The following is a 16,167-nucleotide window of genomic DNA, read 5'->3' as shown; positions in this document are numbered from 1 at the left end:
GGGCCCTTTTCTATATTATCAGTATTAGGTCAGAAGTTGATTCAGTGATTTAGGATTATAGGTTGGACCTGATGGATCAGTCATTTTTCAACATTAACAGCTACTTTATACATGGGACAGATTTCAGTTGTAGAATTTTTTTGCAGTAGATCTGCTGAATGTTAGATTACTTTGTGCATGAGACTTTGGTGATCTGTTATGGTGATGATTGCATTAGTCCCAGATAAGTTACAAATTAATCAACAATGAAAATGACGCTTGAAAAACTTTATTTAAGGCTGCTAGTTAATATTTTGAAAGCTTACCACTTCTGTAATAAACATTTCAAACAGGGTAACCCTTTTGTGACATGATTGGAGTCAATTCTATGTACAGTTTATCTTCATAGAAAAATAAGTTATATCTTTTTTTATTTAAACTAGTTATATTTTTCAGAACTATATTTTGCTTTTTTTTTTTTTTGCTTTTTTTTTTCTTTTTCTTTAAATAATTGGGCGAGAAAATGGCACTTTTGGATTTAAGCCCTCATAGTTATGGAAGGACAGCCAAAGCATGTTCGCTAAGTACAATACTAGCCCCAACCATCACCGAAAGCGTTAAACCTTTTATGGTTGATGTGTGTTTTAGTAGAATCAGCTCTAAGTGTCATTCCCCAACAAGAAAACACTATTGTAAATTTCTTTTTACTTTGCATGCAAAGCTATACTGTATGGCTTTATGATACACCTGCTTGAATTTACACAACACAAATTCATCATTTTCAAGTGACAGCCGGGTGGTTCCTTGTTGAAGATCTTCGGTTTTCTTATTGTTCATCCAGCAAATCCCTTAATTAAAAAATAGAGAAAAGTTCTAAATACCAATTCTGTAAAAAAAAATTTTTTCTAAAATTTCTATGATAAATGTCCAATGTAGAGATAACACATACTGATATAATTCACCTAGCAGGACATCATAGGGTTTGTCAATAGTCCAGTGGCCACCTGCATCTGGCCATACATTTGTCCTGCAACGTCTGCCGTGTAAAATATTTCCCCCAAGACATCTCTCCATTCTTGATCATAGAGAAATTCTTAGCTTCTCTGGTATCAATATGCCCAGAAAGGGAATAGACAGAACAAACACAGGTAATCTGCATCTTTACGGAATAATCATGTTGCCTTCCATTGAAGTACAAAAAACTATGACTAGTCGGAACGTATCGATATGTGACTGCAATATATTCCCAGTGCTACAATACTGATACACAGTCAGAAACATTTGACTTAATTTTAGACATTTTGTCTTTAACGGGAGGAGAACTTTTAATAGTAGACAAAGAAAAGTCATGTGATAGGATTACAGGGCACTTCTGCACCATGGCTTGTCCTACTTTCAATATTATATCACTATAAATAAGTCCAAAATTCAAGACTGGATGATTTATTAACACATATTTATAGCAGTTGGAGATTCAGTTCTCTGATTCAGAGGCCAAAATTCCAAGCATAGTCATAGAGGTAATTAACCAAATTCTTCAGAAGTGGACACAGACAGAAAAAGGACACTGTGCAAGAACAGTATATTTAGGTAGCAGGATTGGAAGTGTTTCTGAGCTCTCCGGAATACGGCACAATTAGAGGTAAAATAAAATTGTACGTTTATTGTCAACGCGTTTCAGAGTCCAACAACTCCTTCTTCAGGACAACCACACAGATTTTATGTATGATTGTTCTGAAGAAGGAGTCGGTGGACTCTGAAATGAGTTGACAGTAAACGTACAACTGTATTTTACCATTAATTGTGTCATATTCCAGACAGGGCAGAAACACTTCCAATCCTGCTACCTAAATCTGCTGCTTCATGGAAGCTGCTGCCTCTGGTTTTTCAGGCTGTATACGTGTACCACATAAGGTGAGCATTTCTACCTTTAATCCTTTAATTTTCAACCTTTTAATGTGGATAGGACCCTATTGCGCTCTTGCATTTCTTTACAAGAAGAGTATATGGGCCCTTTGCAGTCTAATAGCTCATCACAATGCACAATTCCACTTGCTTTGGAAGTAGGAATGGGCGCGCTACGTTTTGAGCCAACAATGGGTAACAATGATGTGTCCGCCCCTGAAATTCTATCTACCTACAGCCATCATTAGAATGAGTTTAGGAATACACTGTATACTGTGACTGTCCAAGCATTGCCCTGGATAGATGCTACAGTCATCACTTAAGAGCAAAGGAGATTAATTGGGAAGTGTTCAGTGCAGAGACCCTAGGACATTTGCAATGGAAGTAAGAGGAGGAATTAGAGGGTTGTCTTATATTATTTAATGGGTAAAATTACAAAGTGCTTGTAAAAACAGAAACTTGGTAATTCACCACTTATTAAAAATCCTCTCTGTTTTCAGGAAAGGAGGGATTTTTAATTCTATGGTGTACTGGACATTGCAAAGATTACCGGTCACCTCAGAGGTTTTCTAGACAAAGAGCATGCGATTACAAGCTATTTGCTATACCGCTTGCGAGCACCACTCTGAAGATACGCAGTGCTTACAAGCTCTTCCCAATAGGGCTCGCAAGTGCTGCACTCCTCTGATGCTACAGAGGCAAAGGTGCCTCTGATAGGAGCATCAAAAAGTGGGCAATTCAGGCAAGAAGCTTGATCATGCCACTGACCTGAACCATCAATCTTCAGAAGCACAGCACTCCTCGGTAAGCAGGAAGCTGGGATGCAGTGGAGCGGTGTGTTCTTGAAGATAGGAATTTGAGGCAACATTTCTTAATCCCCGCTTTCCTTGCTAATTTTACGTAATTTTATGTGACCCTCACCTATCTGCTGACAGACTTCCTTTAGCTCTATGCTAAAGAAGGTACAGCGCCGAAACACGCGTAGGGGCGGCGGCACCATAGACTGACTAACACATGTGAGTAGTGATAGCATACTTGTATATGTATTTAGGTGTGGGATGGTTTTATACGAAATTATATAATGCACTGTGCACTTTAACACCTATCTGTGGTCCAGATATAGGAAGTACTGTATATATTAATTTTTTGAGTGGGTACTTTGTTATACCTCTCTTGACTGTCTGTACCGTTATTTATAAGCTTCCTCCTCATGTGGATATCTATCCGTGGTGCCTTTCTTGGCCCACCACTAATATATTTGTTGCCATTGGAATTTTGTATGTTTTTAATGATTTGCATCAATAAAATTTATGGTATTTTCAGATATTGTTCGTTATACATTTTTTCTCCTTTTTGATTTGCAGTAAATTTGCAGTCTATTCCCAAGATAGTGAGTTATCTTTCCTCTGTAGGGAATAACTTACTGATCACGGGGGGTATGACCCTAGTGATCCAAACAACAGCCTGGAACCAAGGAACCAGGCTCTCTAGAGCCCTTTATTTCATGGAGTGGAGATTTGCATGCTCGACCTCAACTCCATCCATTATCTATGGGACTGCCATTATCTGTGGGAAACTTTCTGGATTCTGGAGGAAAGACCAGCACTATGACTCCTGAAGTGTATATGCTTTACATTACTACAATCATACGAGTCCTAAGAACAGAGATTGTAGAACACATTCCCTTTTTATTATGGTAATGTTGTTATGTTCTTTGAAGCCGACTTTGCACTGTGCTGGGTTTAAAGGTCATTCAGGGTGTATTGAGGTTATCACTAAAGTGATTATTTCAGTACTACTAGGAATAACAGCTGAATATTCTATATGTACAAGCTCTACCAAAAAGATGAAGTGGAAGAGATGTAGGAGGTGCCGAGACACAACTGCATCAAAGCTCTGTTGGCTAAGGAGGTTCAAACTCCACATTACCACATGAGAAGGCACCAATATTACAAATAGTACCGGAGAAGAATATTCTGTAGAACTAGATGCAATTTCTATATTATCCATTCAGGTTTCTCTTTTTAAAAACTTGTACATTTTGCTTTGGAGATTGCAGAGTCCAGTGAATTGGAGAGATGTGGGTTGCACACTGTAGATTGTAAAGAGGGTGCTGGTACTTCTGGAGTGGACTACTGCGCTCCTAAATTAATCGATATAGTAAAGTAATTTGGCGGAACCGCATATCAATAGGCAGAAATCTGCTCAAGTGATTTTATTAGTTGCTTCTCATATCCAAATGTTACATCATTGTAGTTGATTGACAGCAGTATAGTAGTAGTAGAGCAACGTTTCGGGTTTTAAGCCTTCATCAGGCCTAAAAGAGTCACCCAACGAGACCCAAGCATACATGGTCCCAGTAGAAGACATTTTGATGAGAGATATCCCAGGAAAGTTCAGAGTGGAGGAGAGAACGTGGTCCTAGGGTTGTAGAAGACCCTTGGACATCTTGAGTGTTATCTGGCAAGAGAGACGATGTGGCAACCACAGGACCAAGTTCTCTCTTCCACCGGCTTTAAAATCGACTGGACAATATATAATATAACTACCTTTCTTTAACTGGGGTGTTGATGATCCAATCCAAAAATTCTTGGGCAGCCTTAATATCGAGGGCTTTGTTGAAATCACTGGTAAAACTGCCATCAGCGTGTCTTCTGTCCATGTCATCTGCATCAGAAATCTCTGCAAAACTTACAAAAGAAATAAACATGTGAAAAAAATTGCTTTAACAAGAATAAGACAAAATGGCAAATATCGACAAATGTAAATGTAAGTCATACAAGGAATGTAAAACGGTAACTGAACTAAAGTACAAGTTTCTTAGCATTAAATAAGTATATATTTAAAGTGCCCTGGAGTGTAGTATTATTCTTTATTTTCTTTTTTTGGAGTGGGGGTTGCTCCTATATTTTCTGCTTTAAATTACAAATTATTTTCAAGATTTTTTTATCGCCTGACTAATTGAAATTCCGTTTTCAACAAGGCCATTGGAAGATACTATTCAATAGTTCTTTGCTATAGTTTCCTATACTTTTACTATATCTGACTGATAATCTACACTTGTATTAAATGTATTAGTCTAAATATTTCTGTGTCAGATCTGCTGAACTTTTTGATTTTTCCATTCTACTTTCATAAGGCTTTTTTATTAGTAAGAGCAAAAAGATGAAAATATGAAATAACATTAGTAAATTATTATGATTGATATTAAGATATTCGACATTTATTAAGTTAAACAATATAAAATTCTTACTTTCTCTTTGGTCTTCCTTTAATTAACCAATCAACAAATTCTTTGGCTGCTTTTTCTTCCAAAAAGCTGGACATATCACTAGTGTAAGTTCCCTCTGCGTGCCTTGAGAGTCTCCTAGACAATGAAAAAGGCCTTTAGATTGGAAAATTATTGAAAAATTTAGAACATTTTTAAAAAAAAAAAAGTGTTCTCTTTTTTATTTTTTTTATAAAATACATCGCAAAGAGGGATTTTGATCACAATAATTTGTCTTATGCTAATAAAAACTCTAAAACGTATTCACAACAGTCATAAAGCAAAGAGGGCTTCTTACTGCCAAAATATCCCAAATCTACACCCCATTACTTCAGCTCTTAAAAAGGATATCTGTCTTTCCACAATCAGTTTTGTACATTTGTGAATTTTTGAATTCATATTTATTATTTTGATAAATACTTTTTAAGTGAAGAATAAACTAATTAATATAATAATTTACAAAAGGAAACTTGTATTTCAGGGTTCAGATTATAAGAAAAAAATCTAAAAAGAACAAAAACATAAAGACATATCTGATAATAAATAGTGATGAGTGAGCCTGCTCATTACACGATATTTATGAGCATGTTCGGGTGCTTTCCGAGTATCTTCAGCGTGCTCGGGTGTTATGTTTGAATCACTCCCGTGTGCATGATTTGCGACTGTTTGACAGCTACAGCTTTAATACATGTGAGGAATGCCTGTTTCTTAGGCATTCCTCACATGTATTAAAGCTGTCAAACAGTCGCAAGTCATGCACACAGATTGACTAAACCATAACGGCCGAGCACGCTGAAGATACTCGGCGAGCACCCGAGCATGCTTGCTGAAAGGGTTAACAGAACATACTCGCTCATCACTAATAATAAACTATTTATATCGGTTATTAGTAGATGATTATTAGTAGAAATGGAAGCATGAAGCATGTAGCCAATATGGAAAATGGTATTGAAACCAATACTAACGAGTAATGGGTTCAGAGAATCATTCTTACTGTTTCTTTGGTTTTCCTTTTATCAACCAATCAATGAATTCTTTGGCTGCCTTTTCTTCCAAAAATTGGGTAACGTCATTGGTATATGACCCTTCTGCATGCCTTTCAAACTGAACATTGCGTCTTGATATTCCTCTACAAAAGCAAGTTGAAGAATTAAAGTTGTACCCATAGCTAGAAATGGTGTGAACTGGTTTGCAAGACCCTATCCAGCGGCAACATCAGTAAACTATGGCCGTTGGTCGGGAGTCCTATGAACCACCTCCTACTGAATCTTAGGCTCTTCTTTTGATTAGCCAGCCTAACACAACGTCACATATGCATCATGCCCCAACGATGACCAGGTTAGCAAACCAAAAGAGAAGACAGGGATGCCATCAGGTAAGAGATTTTTTTGCAGGGCTCCCATATCCATTGGCCACAGATTACCGACGTGGCTGCTAGACCAGTTCCTGCAAATCGATTCACACCATCTCTACCCATAGCAAAAAAGTGATTAGCAAAAGTATCATAACACACATAATATTGAGAATTTTGTTTTATATGGAGGGAGTACATACACTCGACGAGACCATATGATGGTTGCTCAATGGTTAGCATGTTGCTTTGCAGCACTGGGGTCCTGGGTTCAAATCCCACCAAGGACAACATCTGCAAGGAGTTTATATGTTCTCCCCGTGTTTGTGTGGGTTTCCTCCGGGTTCTCCGATTTCCTCCCATACTCCAAAGACATCCTGATAGGGAATTTAGATTGTGAGCCCCAATGGGGACAGTGATGATAATGTCTGTAAAGCGCTGTGGAGGATGATGGTGCAGTATAAGCAATGCATAATAATAATTATGTGGGCCCACACCAGTTTGACTGCATCTCCTCAAGTCTGTTTATCTCAGATTGGTACACATGCAGTATTATCAACCAGTACCTGAATGGGACCCTTGCAATCTTTGGTGGAGGTCTCTTAAACCTATGTATACCCCTAGGGCAGGTCTTAAACCTGCTCAGATTATTTGACTTGTTTAAACGGAAGATCACATATTCACCCAGGTAAGGAAAAAATAAACAGAAATTCAGGAAAATTGTTGGGTAGATGTGTGGCACCCCAGGAGTCCGGTGGCCACAGTGGCATTGCCTCCCTCACAAGGGGTGATGCCATGCCTGGAAGCAAGGAGGGGTCCCCTAATCAGGTTTTGCTAGCATGCAACACTTTCCTGGCTCCAGACCAGCAAGGGGAGCTCCTCCCCTTAGCAACTGGGATCTGGAGGCGGGGTTAGTTAGTGTGAGGAGAGCAGAGTGGAGTTGAAGTCAGGACGTCGACGAGGAAAGACCTAGGGAGTGGAGCTGCACAGAAGAACCGGACACCGGAGTCCGAGGTTGTGGAGCACCGAAAGCCCAGCGGCAGAAACCGGAGGGCAGGAGACTGCAGGTCTCCTGGCCCCATCAGACCCAGGAGGCTCAGCAGCACCATAGGGCCCAGCACCTCCACGTGGGAGTGACACTCCAGGAAGGCCCGAGTTGCATGCCATACTGGTGAGGAACACCCGGACCTCTACTACTAGCTAGTACCCATGCCCCGGTTTGCCTAACCACCGCAAGTAAAGATAAGAGGAAACCTCCATTAAGTTGTGGACTGATTATTAACTGCACCATCCTCTGCACTACAACGCCCAGCATCATCTATAAAATCACTACTTCCTGCCCTGGAGCTAAGCTCTGCCTGTGGAGAGCTGAACCAACTCTGCTGCGTCATCATCGGCTCCAGAGGTTCTGCACCGAAGCGGCGGCTCCATATAGCCGCATACCACAGGTGGCGTCACGAACATTATATAAAAACTATAATCCCCTTTCCCAAATTCCCCTTTTATTGACCACCCTGGGTCACGGACCGGGTCACCGCCACTGAGACATCTCCCCTAGCAACGACCAGCCCGGCTACCGAGTACCCCACAGCCCAGGGGTCGCGTCAGATGGGATAGATATAATGTTTATAATGGTGATTCCCAACTTGACTACCATGGGGAACTCATTTTAAAAATGTCTCAACTCCCATAGAACTCGTAGTTTACATCACAGAAGTTTAGGTAGGGGCAGGAATAATATTTCCATATTCTGGCCAAGAATGTTAGTTGTCATGGCAAGAATCTGTGTTCAGGTTAAAACTGGTATAAAATTCATAACTGTAAAAGTAACAGCTCTTGATGTTGCTATCTTCTGAAGGACCACTAACAAGGCTCCAAGGAACCTCAGATTTCCAGTAACTGGAAATGGATAAACTCTAGCGAATATACCCTTTGTTAAAATTTTGAATGGATCTATAAACTCGAAAGATTGTATCCTTTGTTAAAAAAATTTTTTTTACAATCATGAACAAAAAAAGTGATTTGATCTACTAGAAAAAAAGGTAGAAACAAAAATGTATTCATATTTCTGTTTCCATGTGGCTCAATGTTGGCACTGTATGAATTTGTATTGAAAAGTTACTAATTACAGTCCTCACAGTATATGGGAATAAACAAGAGTATCCCTGTTGTCGGAAAAAAAGACTCTTTTCCCAAACTTAGACAACTCCTTTATTAATATATTATCTTGTGAGTTGGGAAAGTTTTGGATATAGTTGACCCCGTAACGCCCACAGAATAGAAGTTCTGTATATTGCTAGCAGGTATAATTAAAATGAATGGTTGCGACAGGCTTCAGCTTAAGTGAATATGACAACTTTTATGAACTTTTACACATCTCACAAATATTAACCACCTTCTATGTTGTTCGAGTTGCTGTAAACCAGTTATATGAGCTGGTAATTGCACTGATTAAGGATTTATTTATATTAATAGCTAAGCAAGAATTTGGAATGATCAAAAGTGAAGTGTAGAATCTTATGGGAAATCGCTTAGTTAAAACTCATCTTAAGATTGGAAATGTGGCAAAAAGCTGTAATGTCGATTTGCATTAATTCAACACATTAATTTAGTTACAGTAGAAGTAAATGATAATAAAACCTCAAAATCGAGTTTCTGTGTTTTCTTTACTCTTAGTATTAGTCTAATTCGATAAGTTTAAAAAAATAAAACTCTTAAATGAAAAAAGTCTACATTTTAGTGGACTTACAATGTTGGGTATTTATATGTAAAAAAAAGCTTCAATTTTAGGGCAATCAATTGTGCAATGGGGCTTATTCATACATGTATGTTGAAGGCATGGGGTGTACATACTTGTGTGCAATGTCAAGTGTCCTAAATAGAGATGAGCAAACCTGAACTGTAAAGTTTGGGGTTCATACTGGATACCTAGTGTCCGGTGTTGAACTCCGAACCTCGACTCCTCCTGGAAGTCTGTTTCCAGTTTGGGAGTCCGGGGAAAGGTGGAGAAGTAGAGAGAGATTTTCCAGCTCCAAAGTTCAGGTTCACATTGATTTTAATGGGGTTCGGGTTGAGGTTCAAGTTCGGGTACAGAGTTCGAACTGAACTTTGGAGTAAAGTTTGGTCAAATAGCAGAACCCGAACTTCCACGGGTCCGCTCATCTTTAGTCCTAATGAGCATCTTCTGAGTCAAAAGAGCAGTTATGTGGATAGAAGTGTTACAGATAGGAAGCATTTCAATTCCATCATCGAGACCACCTTAGATGGGCAAGATTACAATTGCTGATCCATCATGGGACCCAACAGATCAAATGCTGGCAGAAAACTCACCATTACATCTCCAGTGTATCATCACATTGGACACACACCACAAAAAAAATCAAACAAGGAGACACAAGTGGGATTTCTGGACATTGATGGTGAGGTTGAGCGGACAAACAGGACTGACGGTAGAGTGGTCAAAACAAACAAAGTGAACTCAAGGGTAACGGACTTAGAAGGACCTGGACTTGGATTATCTGAAACAAAAGGTACACTCTGTGGTCTCCAGATTTCTTACCCGCTTCTTTTTGAGTTCATTAACCACTGGACAAAGTCTTGGGCCCGCCTGGAGTCTAGGTACTTGCTGTAATCACTAGTAAATGTGCCTTGTGAGTGACGTTTAGCTTCATTGTGGTGATCTGAATCATCTATTGCTTCAGTCCTTGCGGCTTTGACTGATCTGCGTATACAATTTTTTAATTTGTGATATAGATTGCTGTAAAAAAACCCTGAGGGGAGATATAGCGCTGACTTCTACACCTGCAGGTAATATTAGTGGTATTTCATGTACAAAATCGAAAACAGAGAGTGTGATTTCTTGACGTGACCTGAGCTGCCTGTACGCTTGAGGAACCAAGTACTTGGACGCGCTTTCGAAGTCAAAAGTTACTTGTAGATCTTTTAGATACTGTTTTAACCATCAATTGATCTTCTTTTTTTTACAGTTGATTTATTTTAAAAAAGTCTAGTTCACATTCCAATTCCCTTATGACTTTTCTGTAAAAGTTGAAGGAAGAGGGATAGCACAAGTCACTTCATTGTTTAAGTTTTTTTGAAAGGGTGTCGGTTGTGCCATTTTACCGAAAAAAAAAGTTTTTTGTCATTAACATGGATGGTCCTATTAAATTATCAGCCGAAAATGAAGTCACATTACATGCCACGTTCATTCAGGTGGGACTGCGTTAACCCACATATGGGTCTATGGAATATGTTCGGCAGGTTTTTCTTTGTTTGTTTTTTTACAGGGGTATCAAATTAAGCCATCTCTTTGATATATGTGAATTCACCCTAAGACTATTTCATAGGACAGAGAGCAAAACATAAAGTAAAATACAGTGTTGTATTATATTATTATTATTTGATTATTATTATTATTATTTGAGCATTATTTTATTATTGTTTTATTATTATAATAATAATATTATTTTACATTATTATTATTAGTAGTAGTTGTATTATATTTTATATTATTATTATTATTATTACTCTTTAATTTTTTTTCTACAAAATCTACACTAGCATTTCTATGAGCCAATGTGTTCTTTTTAATTTTTCATATAAATGGGTCTTTTTCTATGAATTTTCCTATGTAGGAAACAACTGACTTATGTAATAGAGACTATATAAATGCCAATAAAGATTTACATTATGCAGATATAACTTTTCCAACTAATGCTTATGCGCTGTAATGATCCCATCATCGCAACGTACATCATAATTCTCAGAAATGCAAAGTCTTCAAGGGGCTATGAACATGTGGTTTCTATGACTTGTACTGTACAGAACATTCAATGGGACAAGCCTACCACACATGTTTTTTCTATTAGACAGATTATCTGACCGACAAGACGTTTTTTTTTTCTTCCTAACCCTTTGGTTATTTACTAAGATGAAACTAAAACTCCGGTTTACATTGCTTATATTGGGAAAAGTTTAACAAAATGTCTGTCTTTAAAGGGGCAATCCCATCTTATATTACCGTGTCATAACATAATGATCATGGGGGGGGGGTTTGATCTCAGATACCTTCAGATATTGACAGAAGAACTGATATATAGGTGAGTAAAATAAATAAATAAATAAATAGTTGATTAGTAATGTAATTTTTCACAAAAAAAGTGTTCATCAAAGTATTCTGAATTAATAATGTTATTATTAGGATATGTCAGAACATAATGAACATTGATCTAACTCCTAAGAATCCTGTGGATCAGAAAAGTAAAATGACCGAGGTCTCTACAGCTTTTTATGCCAAAATCGCAAGAAGCAGCATCAATGTGCACAAAATTTTTCACAAAGTAGCAACAATCAATCCGAGCTGTCATTCTTCATTCTGAGGATCGGTAAATGGTGGCATATCTCATAGATGTGGCTTCAGTTTGCCTTATGGGTTAAACCCTTTAGCAGATGGACCTTTAAAGCTATCAGTCCCGGTTTATACATTCCTTCAGAAGGGACTGTGAGGTCAATGACCGGCCAAATGGAAAACTACGGAGAGTATCTAATTTAGATATAAGAAATGGAAAATAAACCATGGTATTCTAAATAAACCATAAAGGGTCTGAAAACAAGTTATCACCTATCCATGGGGGGGTAACAACTTATTGATCTGTGGGGTCCGACGAATGGGACTTGCACCAACGAACAAGAAATTCCATTCTAACTGGGATAAAAGTTTCTCGTTGTGCCGATTGGTGCGAGTCTCAGCAGTCGGACGCCCACCTATCAACAAGTCCTCTGGATAGGTGATAACTTATCTTCACCAGACAACCCATTCACAATTTAATTATTTAATGGAAAAATATAGACTGCATTTCCTACTTCATAAAGTAGTTCAGAAGCAATGAGTGGAGAGACTGTTGGAAACTCTGAACACTCCAGTAATGACTATCCAAACTAAGAGTGATTTCAACATTTTGTTTTCAGGGAAAATTATTAAATCCAAAAAACATCTAGGATATATGGAATAAAAAGGTTGATATTGTAATAATGCGTATGCTATATACTTTTAAAGACTGGATATTTCGCATATAGATATTTTCTAGTAAACTCTAAGCAAATACCTGGTTTTGTCTTCTGATTCCTGGATTGGATTTTGGAAACTTCCTTGTAGAACCATGAAAAGAAGCCCCAACATATAGAAAATGCTTTTCATGATTTTCTGGAAAAGATGTGAAGTCGAATGTTATTTTTTTCTCATAACTATTTTAACAGGGAAATTATAACTTTCTTATATATTATTTTATTTGCCATAACATTCTTATGGGTCTGATTTCTAGGATCATGACCCTCAAAGGGCTTTAACAGAGCAACTGATTAATTGGGATCAGTAATGTTCATATATTTTAGGATGCTTGTATAATTTAGCAGTGCGATAGATATTTTGATATTTGATATTCTAAGCTTGGATGTAAATTGTATCCTGCAACAAGAAATTTACAATGAAAACATAGACTGAACGGGCAGCACGGTGGCTCAGTGGTTAGCACTGCAGCCTTGCGGCATTGGGGTTCTGGGTTCAGATCCCATCGAGGAAAACATCTGCAAGTTTGTATGTTCTCCCCGTGTTTGTGTGGGTTTCCTCCAGGTTCTCTGGTTTCCTCCCACACGCCAAAGACATACTGATAGGGAATCTATATTGTGAGCCCAATGGGGACATTGATGATGATGTCTGTAAAGCGCTGTGGAATTAATGCCGCTATATAAGTGAGTAAAATAAATAATAAAATGTAGAAACACATTTTTAGTCCAAATCATAATTTTTATGTAGCAATGAAAAATGTAAAAAATAAGTAAAATAAAATTATAACTAAAATCTAAAACCAATGCCATTAAGGGTTGTTTCTTTAATTTTTCTATTGGTTTCAATGGAAATAAATATATATATATTTATATATGTATGTAAACATATATGTGCAATATATATATGTGAGTATTTATATGTCTATCTATATACATCATATATGTGTGTATGTAAATATATATATGTGTATATATACATATACGCCAAAAGGTATCATCTTAATGGGTGGCAATAAAATATAAGCTTGAAAAATTAAGATATATCTTTCTATATACATGATATATATGTGTATGTAAATATATGTGTGTGTGTGTAATATATATATATATGTATGTACATGTAAGTATTTATATACATATATATATATATATATATATATATATATATAGACTAAAAAGTAGTATCTTAATGGGCGCCAATAAATAATAAGCATGAAAAATTAAAATATTTAACTCGACCATTTATGAAGTATGCTTTTTATTTGCCTAAGACATCTTAAATTTATGTGAAACTTTATAGACTGCCTACGTCTAGTATTCAAAGTAGGACAAATATACTTGTAAAATGAATACCGTTTTTTTTTTAAACCAAGGTCAATAAAGAAAAATCCCCCAAATCCACCAAAATTTATAAATAATGAAAATAATTACCGATAACATAGGATTTATATTTTAAATCTAAATTAATATGCATTACAATCATAAAATATGTTTCAGAATCAGCAAAAGACAAAAGTAACGCAATGTATAATAAAATGAATAAAATAGCCGAAAAATATCTAATCAAGCAAAATAACATAAATTATCAGTAATGTTATACTGATGATACAGACGCTATGGTTTAACATAGTGGTTGTATTAATCTAGTCCACTTTATGGCAAAGTGAAAAGAAAGCACTTACCGTGAAGTGTACGTCTGAAAATGGAAACAATGATGCTCTCAGCAAAGCAACTTTCAGATCTTTCCTGATGATGATTCCGACTGCTTCTGCCACAAAGCATTTTATACTCTTTTCAGCTTCATTGAACATTGTGAGGATGCATTATACGCATTAATTTTGACACAGATGATCATGTGATTGCCGATGCTTTAAATGTTTCACATATGACTGGCTGCTTTTTGTTTAATTTACACATTAGAGACGGCTGGCGGGTCATTGTGAAACAATTGCACACGTACAAGTGCTTCCTTTTCAGGTGTGCAAGTGCAGGTATAATGCAATGTCCGATGAGAGATTATGTGAACTCCCTTTGATTCAGCTATCTTGTGTGTGATATTGATCTTCGTTACAGATGAAAATGCACTTAGGATGAAGAGAGGATTTAAGAAATCTCCAAGCGGATTTATTTTATTATTTTTATCATTTATTTGTTATTTATTTATCATTTATTATTAAATTTTGTTTCTTTGACCTTTATATCTTCTTCAATCTCCAACCTGTTTTAGTTTATTATTTTTATTAATTATAATAATTTTTTATTATTTCATTTTTTTAACCTTTATGCCTTTTTACGCCTTTTTTTTTTTTTTTTAAGAAGATGACCCCATCTTTAAAGACAGCCATCACAGCAGTCAGTTCGTTTGGTCAGTCATATATTTCCCTGAATTCGCAAACATTTAATAGCTGGACAGGTTGGGTTCACTAGAGCAGATTTAGCTTTTCCTGAGAGATTCTCCACTTTGGTTCATGGATTTTCATTTATAGTGACCATATACTTGGATATTACATAATTATAATAATAATCTTTTTATTTATATAGCGCCAACATATTCCACAGCGCTTTACAATTCAGACAATTTAGACATTATCAGCACTGTCCCCATTGGGACTCACAATCTAGATTCTCTATCAGGATGTCTTTGGAGTGTGCGAGGAAACCAGAGAACCCAGAGGAAACCCACACAAACACGGGGAGAACATACAAACTCCTTGCAGATGTTGTCCTTGGTGGGATTTGAACCCAGGGCACCAGTGCTGCAATGCTAACCACTGAGCCACCGTGCCACCAGAAGAAAAGGATGGACCCAATAAGACCTAAAGCTGCACAAATGATGACAACAACATGTCCCTGGTTCAGTTTGGATCCAATACATCAATTATTTCACATATATTCATCTATCTCTACTATTTGAAGGGGTTTTCGTAATTTCTGAAATTGGTTAAATTGCAAACTGCTTGTAAAAACAAGCAACTTTGCAATTAACTTCTTATTAAAAGTCCTCTTAGTTCTCAAGAACGGAGGATTTTTATTTCTACAGTTTACTACTCCTTACCCAGGAGAGCGCGCTTGTAAGCTCTTTGCTATACAGCTTGCAAGTGCAACTCTAAAGTTGGCCGGATCGCTGGATCTGGATAGCTTCAAAGTCCCTGTACTCTTCCAATGCTGCAGAGGGAAAGGGAACTCTTCTGGCATCATCTGAGAGAGAACAGTGTTGACCATGTTGCTGGCCCGAAATATCAATTATGAGGAACGCGACTCACATATAAGGTCTGAAGGACAATGGTGCACTCAAAAAATTCTCAAACATTGCTTCACCATCTCTTAATAATGTAGCAACAAGTGACTATATGTCAGCATGGAAGTAAGAAATAGTGGAACTACTTTAGGACTCTTTCACACTTCATTCTTCCCCTTGTTCATTGGTCCCGTCAGGGCTTACATCCGAAGCCCCCGCAAAATGGGATTTGGGCGTATGCACCAACGGGCCACTAACTAAGATGGTGCCAACAGAGTCAACGTGTGCTCTGACATACATCATTTCGGGCATATACGTCCAGTGGTGGCGGACACTCATATCTAGTAGACTGCGTCTGGGGGT

General features: G+C 37.3%; 1 protein-coding gene across 3 annotated transcripts; it reads right to left on the bottom strand.

The window, feature by feature from the left end:
• Positions 1-442: 442 nt before the first annotated feature.
• On the bottom strand, positions 443-14,399 carry GCG (glucagon). 3 transcript variants are annotated; one of them, XM_073645682.1, is made up of 7 exons: positions 14,249-14,399; positions 12,608-12,705; positions 10,063-10,224; positions 6,147-6,281; positions 5,138-5,251; positions 4,434-4,574; positions 443-827 (listed from the first exon to the last, which is right to left on the bottom strand). In XM_073645682.1, exons 1-7 carry the CDS (start codon positions 14,375-14,377, stop codon positions 806-808), a joined length of 801 nt encoding a protein of 266 aa, XP_073501783.1. In that variant the 5' UTR covers positions 14,378-14,399; the 3' UTR covers positions 443-805. The 3 variants fall into 3 exon arrangements, with proteins under 3 accessions (XP_073501783.1, XP_073501785.1, XP_073501784.1); XM_073645684.1 differs by lacking the exon at positions 10,063-10,224; XM_073645683.1 differs by lacking the exon at positions 443-827 and having other exon boundaries at positions 4,430-4,574.
• Positions 14,400-16,167: the final 1,768 nt, after the last annotated feature.

Source organism: Phyllobates terribilis, unplaced genomic scaffold, assembly GCF_046119375.1.
Source record: "Phyllobates terribilis strain yellow unplaced genomic scaffold, ASM4611937v1 Scaffold_9__5_contigs__length_417890890, whole genome shotgun sequence".
Lineage (NCBI taxonomy): Eukaryota > Metazoa > Chordata > Amphibia > Anura > Dendrobatidae > Phyllobates > Phyllobates terribilis.
Note: the sequence above shows the minus strand (reverse complement) of the source record. Positions and strands in the feature narration are given on the sequence as shown.